Below are 14025 nucleotides of genomic sequence, written 5' to 3' on the forward strand. Positions count from 1 at the left end.
AATTATCTCAGCTCTTCACTGTCTCTGTTTTTCTGGTGAGAAGTGAAGGAGCTGATTTTCCATATGGTGAAGTGGTTTTTGTTTTTCAAGCTGGTTTGGGGCTTGATGAGAATGATGAGAGATGAATATGGAAATAGTTGCACTTCATTATTTTCTGTGGCAGTGAGGAAGTTTTGTATGTTAGAATGTTCAGAACATGGTTAATTATTTTTTCTTTCCTATGAAACTATTTTTTTCATCATGGGGGCATTAAATTGCCTTAATGGATTACAGAAATCTGTGGGCCACATGTGCAATTAATGTAATGAACCTAAGACTAGCATTTTCTGAGAGCTAATCTGGAAAGCTGTTCATGAGACTTTTTACTTTTTCAGATTGGTATTTGAACTAGTAGATGTTGGTATAGTCAAAGATTTCAATTTATCACTTGAAGATAATTCTGGGGGATTTTTTCAGAAGGCAATGAGAGTGTTAAAATAGCTTTTTCAATTATATTTAACTAATAAGCTAAAAACCACAGACATGGTTCTCAATACAGCAATAATAAATTGTCTCATGCTTCACTGGTATTTCACTACAACTTCTTCTCAGCCTATGATGTAAAAACCTCAAGATGATCATTACTGAGATGCAGATTTGGTGTGTAATTAAGCAAGGTTTAGCTTTTGATGCCCTAACAGAAAAGGAAAATTAATTTTCATCAGTCTTATCCTACTTGCAACAACAAAGAATCCACAGAAAATTGATTAATTTTAGTCCAAGCTGCTCTGTTTAAGACAATATAATCTGAGGCTGCCTAGATTTGGGCATTTTTTCATTTTTCTGAAGTGTAACTGATTCAGTTACTTCAGTGATTAGTTTTACCATGGTAAGCTAAGTATCATACAAATCTGTTTAACATCTGCACAAGCCACTCTGAGCTTGCAATCTCCTTGTCTGCTCAACATATACCTAAATACACAGCAGAACTGTCTGCATTAGTGCAATATTAAGTGCAATATTACTTAGTAAATAATTGTGCAGCTTCTTTTTATGGTTTTAGTTAAATGTTTATTTTGATGCTTTCAGGATTCCTTTTGTTTCAATGTTTTTTAAGCAAACCAAAACCATTCAAAACCTTTTCATTTGAAACAATATTGAATTCACAAATTACTTTTTAAGAATGCTTTCAAGGGAAGGCTGTGGGCTTTTGCCCCTAATGACCATCAGGTGTGGTTCTGTGAAGTTACATTGTTACACTTGTGTCTGTGATTCCTTTGTGAAAGAGCTAATTATTGTTATTAAAACTGATGTTTAAAGTAAAAATATTTTTATTATAGTTTCAGAAATCAGGTTTGTAGTAGACACCATGACACAGTTCTGGTTAATATTTGCTGTTTTAATTTACTTCATGTATTTATATGCAGAAATGAGTATTTTATACTTATTTAACAATACATACAAAGTGAAGTATTCAGAAGGGAGAAAGGGTCCAAATTAAGATTATCATAAACCTTAACTTCCATCTCATTCTCTTATTACTCCCACATTGCCCTGCATGCTTGTGTTGGCTAGTGTGCATCTTTTTCCCCTTTAAAAGGCCTTAATTTTTCTTCCATACCTATTTGCACAATTTAAATGTTGCCTTAAGACTACAGGAAGAGACATGTATCCTGTCTTATTTTCAATGTTTTGAACAAAAGAAGCAAACTGCAATTAACCTTAGTGCCTGCACATGACATTCTCCATGGATGTTTTTGCCTTAATGATAAATTGGTAGTCATAGTTGGAAGAATAGAGATTTTTTTTTTACATACCATAATTATTAGCCCTGCCTCATAAGAATATTAAATTTTGTTTCCTTTAAGGCTTTATAGGTGGCACGTTATCTCCCTATAATGTTTTCTGCTTCTAGTGGAACTGAAGTAAAGCATTTGTCTTTAATTCCATTTTCTGAAATATTTTTCTCAAAATTTGCAACCTGTTGACCTATTAAGATGGCTAATTTCCTATATTAGGGTTTTATCTTCCTGTTTTATTACTAAAAACCAACAAAAACACACCCCCTCGAAAATTGCTTGGTCTCTTTCAAGAAGCCAAAAATAGGTTTTTACAACAGAGGGTGTGATCCAACCTAGGACTTAGCTCTGCAACCTGAATTTATACTACTTTTCTGTATGTATGTGTCATCATGTACTATTTTTTCAGGTAGCCTGCTGTGTTCAGTGCACTGATGCAGAAGTCAGCATTTGGGATAATTGATTTCAGTCTCCTGCAATCACAGCTTGCCAAATAGCATTTGTTTAGGGTGAGGTACTAGAAGAAATCAAAGTCTCAGTTATATAAAATCAAACATTAAACTCCTTCATAGCTGTATCTAAGATCTTAGATGACCAAGAATGCCAAAGCACATTAAGTGCATGTAGAATGAAATAATAGTATACATTTTTCAGAAGTCCACTGCATTATTTAATAAATGCATTCTATTTTGAGAAAATGAAATTATTTCTGTGATTAAATAGATTTATTTTTAATGCTTTGAATTCCCTGTGAAAAAATGTCCATTTTGCAAAGTCTGAACCAAGAAAAGAAAGCTAGTCTTGACATTTCAGCTAGGGCTGTTCAGCATCTCAGCTCAGCTATGGAAAAACAGTCTGTGAAGGGAGAGAGTGAATGTCATTTTGCATCATACTACAGCTGATGACTGATTTAAAATAGCTCTGTAGTCTACCAGTGACTCCTCTGCTTATCTCTGTCACTTGATCTTCTGAAGTAGAGACTAGTAATAGATTGTTATTCCCCATGCAGATCTATCTTAGAGGCTTCTGAAGCAGTTTTCCAAATAATACTCTGCAGAAATTTTTCAATAAATTAAAGGAGGTATCTAATGCATGACTGGATTGTTCCACCAAAATATTCCCAGCACCTAAATTTTGCTCCCTTCATACAGGCAACCTCAGATGTGAGCAGAAAGCAATTCATGGTCTCCATGAATTGTAGTGTTTTGTTGCCTGTGTTATTTGGAGGGAGAGGGGGAGGTACTTTGCACCTTGCCCAGCAGATGACCAAGAAGGCAGACATCACAATGCAATCTAAATGTAGATTTTTTTTTCATTTTTGTAGTTTCCTATTCTGTTACGATCATTTTACAGATTTAGCATGCACAAAAACCCAAAGAAGATAACAGACGTGTTAGATGGATTTGGGTACAAATTACTGTGAAATGGCAATCTGTTGCATTTAAGTTTGTTTTGGATTCAAGTTCTGTGCACAATGGTAAATGTAGAGTTTATAGGAATATCCAGAAGCAAAGATAATTCCTGCATTGGTCAGGTTAGATTGTCACAGAATTGTCAGTGTTGACTAGGAGAGTGTGATTCAGATGAGTAGCTTGGAAACTAATGGCAGGTATGTGCTAGGGCCATGCTGGAGCTGACAGTCTCTTATGCTTACCAAACATCCTCTGTCTTACAAATCTCCTGTAGTTCTTTTGCTCACCCTGCTGTACTTCACTTCTGTCCTCCTGAAATTCTGTTACCTTTGCTCTTAGCACTGAAATGCCACAGGCTGCCTTCAGGGCTGTATCTTGTTCCCTGCACTGTTGTGCAAGCATGTTTTGGAGCTTCAGAGTGTTTGCCTAAGTTATCTAGAGATCATTCAGTCACCTACAAATATTTTAGATCTACACTCTTCAAGCCACACTCTTTGCAGTCCTTGCATCTCTTTTTGTGACTTTGCTGATCTTTCACTTGTGCGTGTTGTCCTGTCCATTCTCTATTTCTTCAGATTTTAATTTCATTAGAAACTTTCCAGTAAGTCTCACTACTTTTGCCTTATTTTCTCATGTTCTTCATTTGCCTTTCCTCTGTATCAGTTGTCCTTCAGACATTCTTAGCTTTCATAATCTGCTTGTCATTCATCTCTTCCTCTTTTTGCCTTTTCCTGGTGTGCCTCAGGATACTCCTCACTATATCGCCTCACTTGATAAGAAGCAAAATGTGGTGTAGTTTTTTGTGTAAGTCAAAACTCTGGAAAGTAGAATATTAAACACAGCAAGTGGTTTGTCAGAAAGTAATGTTACCAAAAATGTATCTATTAAATGGAAGTTTGAATTCAGAGGAGACTGAAAAGGGGGAGCACAACAGCAAGGCAATTGAAGGAAGAATCTGCAAGATGAAGGTAAATCAAAAGCAAGTGATGATCCTTGATTAGGAGAAGGAGCTCTGAATTAGTAAGATCTCTTCTGGAATAGAGTCCAAATGAATGCAGTAGAACAAAAATAAAAATCAAATGCTGTGTGCAGAAACAAACATGACTGAGAAAGTTTTGGGCCATTATATTCCCTAACACATGTATGAACCTCTAACCTAGACAGTAGTGTATTTTTAAAGCATTTTTCATTTTGTTTTTTAAGTGAATGCTAAAATTTGGGAGCTTCTCTCTATGAAGAAAGTTTCTTCATCCGAAAGTTCTAAAGCTATATAGATTTGGCCTAACTTTTTAATAGATGTCTATCTGTGCTTTTTAGAATTAGTGAAGAGGTGATGTTATAAAATTGCCAGCAGAAAACCTGAGGCAATGGGCATTTATTAAAAGTTAACCTACACTGTCTTCTTAATAAAATTCAGCTAAGGAATGGAAGTATCAATGACTTTGCAGAAAAAGGAGGAATATTTGTATTCTAAGTTTTGCTTAAGCAGTTTATAACACAGCAGCCTGATTGGGGTGCTTTTGTTTAGTGTTCGTGGAGGGGCTGGATTTGGGGACCTGTGGAACTGAGTATCACGTTGCAGAATTAGTTGCTTCTCATTCATGGTTTCTGCTGAATATGAGACTTCTGAAAGGACAAAAAGTGTTCAAAAAATCCATGGCAACATACTTAACCTGTAAAACAGGAGAAATACAAATTTAAGAAACAAATTCCTTGTCCATTACCTGTTTATACTTGGCCTCAGTTAAGTATGTAGTACCTCACTGCCTAAGTCTAGATTTTTTAAAAGGAAAAGCAATCCAGAAAAAAAATTTAAATGCATGTATCATTGCTTTCTTTAAATCAAATCTTCTCTTGAAGACCTTTAAATAGATTGAAAAATATTTTCAAAATAAATGAATTTCAAAATTACTAAGTAGATAAGAGTCATATGATTTGAATAATTTTCTTCATGAAACATGGAACTTTTTCTTTAAAAGTTATACCTCTGCATCTTCAATATAGTAATTGCAAACAAGTTTATGGTGGTGGTTTTTAAATTTAGCAATTATATTATGACCTTGTTCCAAATCAATATTTTGAATGTTATATTGTAGGATTTAAGGCATGATAATTATTCTTTTTATCTTTTAAAGGCAATAATGGGTATTTGCTATCAAATTTTACTCTAATGTGAGTATATTTCCATTGCTTGCAGTACAGTTGCATACTTAGAAATTCAGGTAAAAGTATCACTGTGGGATGTTTATTGGTTTTTCACATAAGTTATCAAGAAATGGCAACTTTCTTAGATTTTAAGGTCTTTTGAATTTAAGAAAACAAGTTTATAATTATTATTCTTTTTGTTTTTTTCATTGCTTTTAATTTGAATTTTGTTTGACACACTGTTTCCATTTTGTGAGCTTTCCTATGCATGTGCAAAATGTTTCTCCTCAGGCCCCCTTGTAATTCCTGGTCCTATTTTTATGAACCACCGAGAACAGGCTCTAGCCAGAATCAGACTCTCTCCAGCACCGCTAAAGCATAAACGGGACAAGCACAAAGGTATTTGGTCTTCCTTATTGACTAGGGTGGAAATAAGCCCAGCCTCCCAGTCACTTCTTCCAGATGCTGCATCTGTCTTTTCAAAGAACTGCACAAAATGAATTCTGCCTTTTCTTCCTGTTAGTATCTTGTTACCTGAGGAGAAAGAAAACGCATTTAAATGTTGAACTTTCTTTAGAAGTCTACATGTTCATTAGTCCACATCATCTTTGTTTTTCTTTGCCCTTTTTTTTTTGTGAAATATGCATTGTCTTTCTGTGTGTCTTCTCTCATTTCTAATGCTGTCTCATTTTTAAGGTTCTTTATTTTTACTGTAGGAAACGTAACATGTTAGAGTGACTCAAGATTGTTGCACTGCTTTTGTCCTTTTGTGTTGTGTATTTGGGGTTTTTACTTAAACATACCAGTTTCAGGCTTGATAATTCTGGCATAAATCTTCTCCATAGGTATGTTACCTTTCAAGAAGCCCTTTTTAGGAGTGAAATACTTGAAATAATGTAAACATTACTTTTTGCTAACTTTGAATGGGGAGATAAAAATAAACAAATAAAAATAAACACTTTTCTCTGCAATATTCTTGAGTTAAATGGTTTGATAGAGTACAGGTATGGAGGTGTCTTGATATTTTAGACAGTTTTGTATGTCTGGCAAGCCAGTTCCTTATATCTTCAATTTCAAAGTGTGCCATTTGTTCAGATATAAATGACTTACATGTTTCTTAGAAAGTAGTAGTGTATTACTTACTGAACTTACTGAAGTTGAGCTGTCTCAAATCTGATTTGTATGTATCTGTGTATTGATGTGTCTGTACATACATTATTTATATACAGAAGATAAATATGTAAAATGGAGGTTAGAGACCTGGTCAAAGTAGGAAGCTCCTAAAAATGGTGAACCCAGAATGCTTCAACTCTTTTCTAAAGAATAGCTAAATATTAAAAGAGTTAGTATGGCATTTCAGATGAATTAGTGGAAGTTACTGATTGTATTTGGCATGTGTGCAAACAAACTGTGTATCAGTTTGAAGCCTTATGGGATAAAGTTTCAGTGTATGTGGGTGATGGGCTTACTGAGTTATGAACATACTGGATCGTGAAATCATTTTAAGTTTAATTTATGGAAATGAAAGCAAAATCTGATCCTTTGAATCTGTATAACATTCAGTCTTTGGAATGCATATTGTCTGAGTTTTAAGTCTTGATGGACTTAGAATAACCTATCATAATCTCACTGGAGAGGTTGCCTGTTGAAAGAGCACATAATGAATTTAAGTGTTGTTACGTGAGTGGCCATTTGCTGATGGGCATTATTCTTGAGCTGGTTACTGCTGCTAGTTGTACTGCAAACCCTTGACTCCAGAGGCAAGTGCATAAAGGAGTATGCTTGTCCTGCCTACATCTGTGCTTTTTTGGCATGTGTTAGTTGTTGGAACTCATTTCAGATCAAGTATCTCCTTACAAGAGGTGTATTCATTAGTGTCAGTTTGAGGCTTATGTTGCCTCTTGGAGTTGTAAGAACAGTATAAAGGTCTGTGTTGTGCTGGAAGACTTTGGTCAGATGTGCCCTATAGAAATGAACATTTCTTTTTCTTTAAGGAAGGCTATATGGAAGGAAATACTCAGTTTATTTTAGTTCTTTGTGTCTTATGGTAAACAGATAAGGAGGTTTTAAGTAAACTTTTGGACCCTTCTCTGCCTCAGAAGACTGCTTTTCAAAAGACAGCCATAAATTTGACTAGGAACTAGAAATACCCCTTAACATCTCAAAGAGATTCCAAGGGGAAAAGGAAAACTGGTGAAGTGAGTTGTTATCCAAATAACAGGCAAGGTGAGTATTGTGAAAAAGAAAATGTATATTTTTTATCTTACAAGGCATGCCTCTCTTCTTGAAGAAGAATGTAAAAGCAATAATAGAGCAGAGATAAAAGGACATTATCGCATTGAAATCAGCAAATTATTTGATTTTTGAACATGATGCTTTCCAGACTGTCCTCCTTCCTTCAGGTGTTTCTGCTATAGTAGTCTTCTTCACACCAACCAGACCTTCAGGATCTTTGGGCAAGGAATGTTTAGTTCAGCTGGTAGTACTGATAAGGCCAGTACCAAACTTGCTGGTTGCCACTTCTCTGCTTGCAGCTGCAGAACTTCTCTTGATAATGATATTTAAACTTGAATGTGGACAGCTTCCTCAGGACTTTTTCAGACAATTATTGTCTACTATAAAAGGTGTGTTTGATACCTACTTATACATATTGTCAAACCATGGATTCATGGAATGGTTTGGTTTGGATTGGAAGGGACCTTAAAGATTATCCAGTCCCAACCCCCTTGACATGGACAGGGACGCCTTCCATTAGATCAGGTTGCTCAAAGCTCCATCCAGCCTGGCTTAGAGCACTTCTGGAGGTGGGGCATCCTCGAATTCTCTGGGCAACGTGTTGCAGTGCTTCATCACCCTCAGAGTGAAGAATTTTTTCATAATAATCCATGTGTCTGTCACTTGTGCAATTCATGTTTGGTTGTTCAGTTGAAAACTCCTTCAGTTTCATTGAAACAGCAGGTTTTTTAGAAGTCTTGCCATTGGCATTTACTCTTTTCACATTTATAGGGTCTGCATATCAAGATCATTGTTACTGCAAAAACTTTATAATTAAGCATACTCTTCCTGATCTATGTCTTCTGTGTCTTTCACAATTATTAATAGAGGGGATTAGGTATGACATGTTTAGTATTCATGGAGTGGTTTGGCACTAAGAAGAAAAATGAGCTTGAGTTTCATCCTTATTCTTTAATGAGAGAGTGAGTTTCCAGTCTACATCTCCAATCCCTGTGGATTCCCATAACTGAGCATCTTAGTAAAAAGTGATGCCTAGAGAGTGTACCTAGAACAGGGGCTAGACAGGCTAGACAATGTTAAAGGAATAAAGTAGGTATTTATTGAAAAGGCCTTCAAAGGATACACCTTGGGCAGTTCAAGAACCTGGCTGTTGATGAACTCTGAGTTACAAGTTTTCACGCTTTAATAAGTTTTGGTCCATTTCCATATTGGGGTTAATTGTCCAATTACAGCTTCAGGTCATGAAGTCCCATCCTCCCAGTTTGCTCTCCTCAGTTCACTGCTGTTTATACTTTTTGGGTCTGAAGCTGCAATGGTGTCCTTGGTTCTGAGGCAGGAAAAGGATCATTTTTGTCTAACTGAACTTGCTAAGAAGAGAACTTGCTAACACTTCATATAAAGTTCAGAGTTATAGACTAATGCAGTACAGCATCTGGAAAATATGAAAACTAAAACTTAAGGCATCAAAGATTAATGAAAGTCTGTAAAATTTTCTCAACTGCAGAAATGAACTGAGTAGAAATAAAAAACAAAGTAAGCTTCTTGAGTCAGCTAAGATTCATCAGTTTGAATGCCACCTTTTCCCTGTATTTGGAAGTAGTGGTAAACATGCTAAGGAAACAAATACCCTCAAAACTACTAGGACTAGATGAAGCTGAATCTGCATGGATGGAACAAGATACAGGTCAACCATTTTGCAAATGCTAAGACAAAATTACCAGACGTTCAAGAAAACTTACTTGGAATTTACTTTTTAACTTTTCGGCTGTCTAAGATACCGTGTGAAGGGCAGAGTAGTTTGAAGCACTCATTGGAATGAGACAGTTGACAGTGAAAAACCTACATCTAAGACTGAGTTTATAATTAGAATGTTAGTTTGTTGTGACTTTATTGTATGTGTTATGCTCTTGTGGCTCTGCATATCTTATTTCACCTATAAGTTCAATAAGCTCTGTAGAAACCTCTAAAGAATCCAACAGACTTACTTTTTGTGCTGCCCTCATAGGATGAGTGATTTCCACAGCCAGAGTATATTCCTTTTCCCCCTCCACTGTAGCTATAAAATTGGTTACAGATATTTCAGCTGCAGCCTGGGGTAGACAGCCAAGAAGCTGCAGACACAAGCTGATTAGTTCAAGTAATGTTGTATATAAAGTCTGTAAATTATGGCACTCAGAACACCCTGTGAGAGTTGGACTTCACAGAGGCTAACCAGTAATTTGACCAATATGATTTATTTGAGTGATTGCTGCTGAACAGAACCAAGATTTGTTGACATGTGATGTGGTCGGAAGAGACAGTTAATGTAAGAATTTTAATATACAGTCATACTCCATTAATGCTTTTCTTCTGTGGAGTATTTAATATCTTTAAAAGTGCTCTTCTCCAAAGATGGATGGTAAGTGAGAAATGGGATATCACCACCCTTGCTGTTGGAGAACACCAACAAAATGCATTTCCACTGGTCTGGGCCAAGCAAGGGTCCACCATACCTTTCTGTAACGATGCTGGGTATGGGTTTTTTGCCAGAAGAGGTCTCATTTAAAGCTTAGTACTTCACTTGTTATTGGGTCTGAATGAGCTTTTCCTTTGTTTCTGGAAAGTAGTGGTTTTTGTGGCAGCAATATGAGCCAAGAGAACTTCTAAGTACGTTTAATGGCAGAGGAAAATCGTCTTCAGGAGTTTAGAACTTTCCGAGTGGTAGTGGGGGTTGGTTTGTTGTATTTACAGTTCTCTCTCTTTCCTTCCCCAACTTTGAGGTGTGAAACATGAAAACCCATCATTGTGAAGTTGTTCATGGAGCACACCCCTCTGTGTTGACAGCAGAAAGTACTTTACCTTGGGTTTTTCTTCTCTCTCAGAGAGATGGAGTCAGAGGTGCTCTTCAGTAGTACTCCAGTTGGAGAACACTGGAGGTACTAACTTGCTCTGCTTAAAGGTTCCAGTACATCCCACAGTAAGAGTCTGTGCTTCAGTAGCCTTCTTATGCTTCCTTTTCAGGAGGAGTTATTTTGATACTACTTTTAATGAAATGAAAAAGTGCACAATTGGTTAAAGAAAACAAATGTGTATCTCCCGAGTTACAGTTTTTCCTTGAGACATGCAAATAAGCTTTCAGCATCCACTTTTGACTCACATTTTTTCAAAAAACTTTGACTGTTTGAAAGTAATGGAAGGAAAGAGGATGACCCAGTTAATTTGTGGCCTTATGTCTAAGTGTAAGTTCTCCTAGCCAGCGCTGCTGGAAAAAAATGATAAGTTTTGGCCATGTAATGGAGTAACAGATAAACACTATAGTCCAGAAATATGGCTCTAAAAGTAAGCAATGATATAATGATATTCTATTTGGCTTTGTGTATTTTGGTCAAAAGACCTTTTTTTTTTCCTAAACAAGACTAGCTGTTTTAGTTGCAAGAATGTTGTTGGAGCACACATAAATTACCAAGTGCTTATCAAGTTTTGAAGATCCAAACAATTCAAAGCTTTTGAGACAGTTACTAACCATGCAAAGAAGGCTGACAGAATTCCATTTTCAGTTTAAAAATTTCACACTTGAGCAAAGTAAGATATTCATGAAGGATCGTTGCTTCTATTCCTGCATTCTTAGAGTCTTTAAGAAGTTAGCTTTGGAAATTGGAAGCACCAGCTTTGTAGAACGCTATCCCTTAGAATAAATTTATTGCTCAGATACGTAATTGCAAAACTTGTTTCATGTGAAGGTACTTGTCTCTGCATCTTGCACACTAATACTTAGTATTTCCTCAAGGGAAGTACTGTGTTATGCTTTCATTTACAACCTTGGAGAAAATGGGGCTATATCTAGAATCAAGTTTTATTTAATGATAGTATCTGAGATAACAGGAATCCCTAACTTTTTATTAGTGGTTTTTTAAGCCCTTTAGAGCAGGATGTTTTTCTTACAGCGAGGCAGAAATGCACGTGTTCCTCTTTAAGTTTCTGCAGATCACTTGATATGCTGCTGCTGCTACATTTTGCTAATGTGACTGTCTAGGTGACATGGTTGCTGTATGCCCCGTGTGTTTCATTGGAAGTGCATGCAGCCAGGACACATTCTTACTGGACATGTGTATTTCTGACAGATGATTATTCAAGTGCATTTACACAGTGGGAGAGCTCATATTTTTTTATTATTCAGCAGTGTCTGAGGGAGGAGGGGATACAGGGGCCACAGGTAGACTTTCAGAATAATCAGCTGTTTTTCTGCTCCTGTCTGAAAAACTTGTATGAAATTGGGAAGCAGTAAGCAGACTGCTTGTTGAATAATTTTGGGGGCAATATCAGCTGCTAGAACCACTCCTGATTACTTTGGCACATAGAGTTCAATGCAAAAGTAGGCATAAAAAGTTCAAAGGTACTCTATTTGAGAAGTAGTAAAATTTGACTAAAATACTGTGAGCTGCTTAAAGCAGAATTATGGGACTAAGAGGAAAACTGTAATTTTGAGGGGGCTGTTGTTCAACAATGATTCTGTCTCTCCTTATATTTCCTTATGTTACCAATACAAAAAAAAAAAAAAAAAAAGAAAGCTGCGCACAGACCTTCAGAGACACTTCTAATTTGTGTGTCATCTGGTAGTACACAACCTCAAAAATGCCATGGCAATTCTGAGAGACAAGTTTTCCTAACCACATCTCCATTTCACATGTATCCAGCATGTAGTGCATGTTTTAAAGGGATGCTTTACTTACGCTTTTAAACCTAATTCTTCAAAACCTTTAGTACCTATACACACTGTTCTTTACAGATGTGAACTACATGCCGATTCATGTAATTGCTGTACTCAAGTCATCACTAGAAAATAGCTTTATTCTTTGAACAGTAAGATTTTTAAAAACTGGCATGTAATGAAAGTGTGAAATGACTTTACTGTATCAGCAGTTCCTCTGCAATAAAAAGAAAAATTTGACAAATAGGTATCAAAGCAGAATTATATTTAAAAAAATTTGTAAGTCTGTAATTACTATGCTTCACAGAGGGAATTATGAAGTCCTGAAGTTCAGACTTCCACTGATGATTATTCAGGAAAATATGTTGAAATTCTAAGTAGTGATGTAAATTTAACAATACCTTGAATTCTTTGAGAAGCAACTGTTTGGAAGCATTCTGATTTCTGAAGAAGATGGTAGCTTGCAAGAAATTTAGGAATAACACATTGCACTTCAGTGCTTTTGTCCAATGTGAAGGCAGTTTGACTTTAGGAATCAGTAACGCACTTCATACTTACTAAACTCATACATGCTTACTAAAGGAAATCACAGAAATGTTGTCTGAAAATGCATGGAAGCAGACAAGAAACAGGCTCTTGGTGAGTTGTCTGCGTTGTTAGAAATGAGCTGTGTAAGTAATTGTCACCTACTTAAAACAGGGGCTCTGTGGCTGAATTGGAGTCAAGTAAACTCCTTAAAGAGTAGTCATTGGAAAAGGTAGACTAGGCTATGCCTGCTAAGTTTAACTACAGTGTTTCCTACTTACTAATGCTGCCTTACTGAAGAATGAAAGTGATGGCTTTTAAGCAAATCTTCTGAAGTTTGCGTTTTCTGTTTTGCTGGTTCCTTTTGTCTGCTCACTGGCAAGTTTCTGCTTTAGAGGATCTTTTCAAGTGTGTACCTTTATAGAACATTGTTTAAAAATAGAGTTTCTGTCATCTTCCACATCTGCTTTGATGCTGCATTTTGAGCTCTTTTGCTACTCTGGGAGTTCTCTCTTCTACCTTACAAGTGGTGGAGTGGGGAGTATTTACTATTCTTGTTCTATTCATTCTTCTAAAATAACTTTATTAGAATGCATAGTATATAATTGTAAGTCTTGTTTATAGATGGAAGTGGAGAAAGAGGTGAGAAGGATGCCAGCAAAATCACAACATATCCACCAGGGGCTGTCCGCTTTGACTGTGAGCTGCGAGCTGTACAAGTCAGTTGTGGATTTCACCATTCAGGTAAAAACAAATAAATCAATGTTAATTATTATAATAGAGAGGGTTTTTTTTAAGGTTGTCATATGTGTCTTCACTGTCTTGTATTCAGTTTTTAAAGTGGATGTATGCACGAGTGCTAAAAGCAGAAAACGTGGCACATTTTGTCACATCTCAAAGAATCACACCATGTGCCTAAGAGTATTGTCCAAACACTTCGTGAACTCTGTCAGGCTTCTGTAACCCCTTCTCTGTGGAGCTTATTGCAGTGTCTAGCTACCCTCTGGGTGAAGAGCCTTTTCCCAATATCCAGCCTAAACCTTCCCTGACATATTTTATGCCATTTTATTACGGGCTAAAGTAAGATCACCACCCAAATCCTCACATCACCTCCCTTATTCCAGCAATGAAAGGCATCTCACTGTCCTTCAGTAGTGAGCTCACTGTCCTTCAGTAGTGAAAATGGCTATAAGTATCATATACAGTGTTGTATCAGAGCTTGTAAGCAATTTTGGAGTGAAAT

At 36.3% G+C, this 14025-nt stretch overlaps 1 protein-coding gene across 16 annotated transcripts in view; it reads left to right on the plus strand.

Moving 5' to 3' along the window:
• The window catches only part of MYCBP2 (MYC binding protein 2), a 175052-nt gene that overhangs the window by 56300 nt on the left and 104727 nt on the right, over window positions 1-14025 (plus strand). For 15 of the 16 annotated variants that reach the window (XM_071431021.1, XM_071431023.1, XM_071431027.1 and 12 more), the window contains 2 exons: window positions 5627-5734; window positions 13407-13526. In XM_071431021.1, the coding sequence (XP_071287122.1) occupies window positions 5627-5734; window positions 13407-13526 (228 nt within the window). The remainder of the gene's footprint in view (window positions 1-5626; window positions 5735-13406; window positions 13527-14025) is intronic. The other variant, XM_071431025.1, reaches the window with a different exon arrangement.

This window comes from Agelaius tricolor, unplaced genomic scaffold, assembly GCF_023055355.1.
Source record: "Agelaius tricolor isolate 1412-34295 unplaced genomic scaffold, bAgeTri1.0.p SCAF_7, whole genome shotgun sequence".
In the NCBI taxonomy this organism is placed as follows: domain Eukaryota; kingdom Metazoa; phylum Chordata; class Aves; order Passeriformes; family Icteridae; genus Agelaius; species Agelaius tricolor.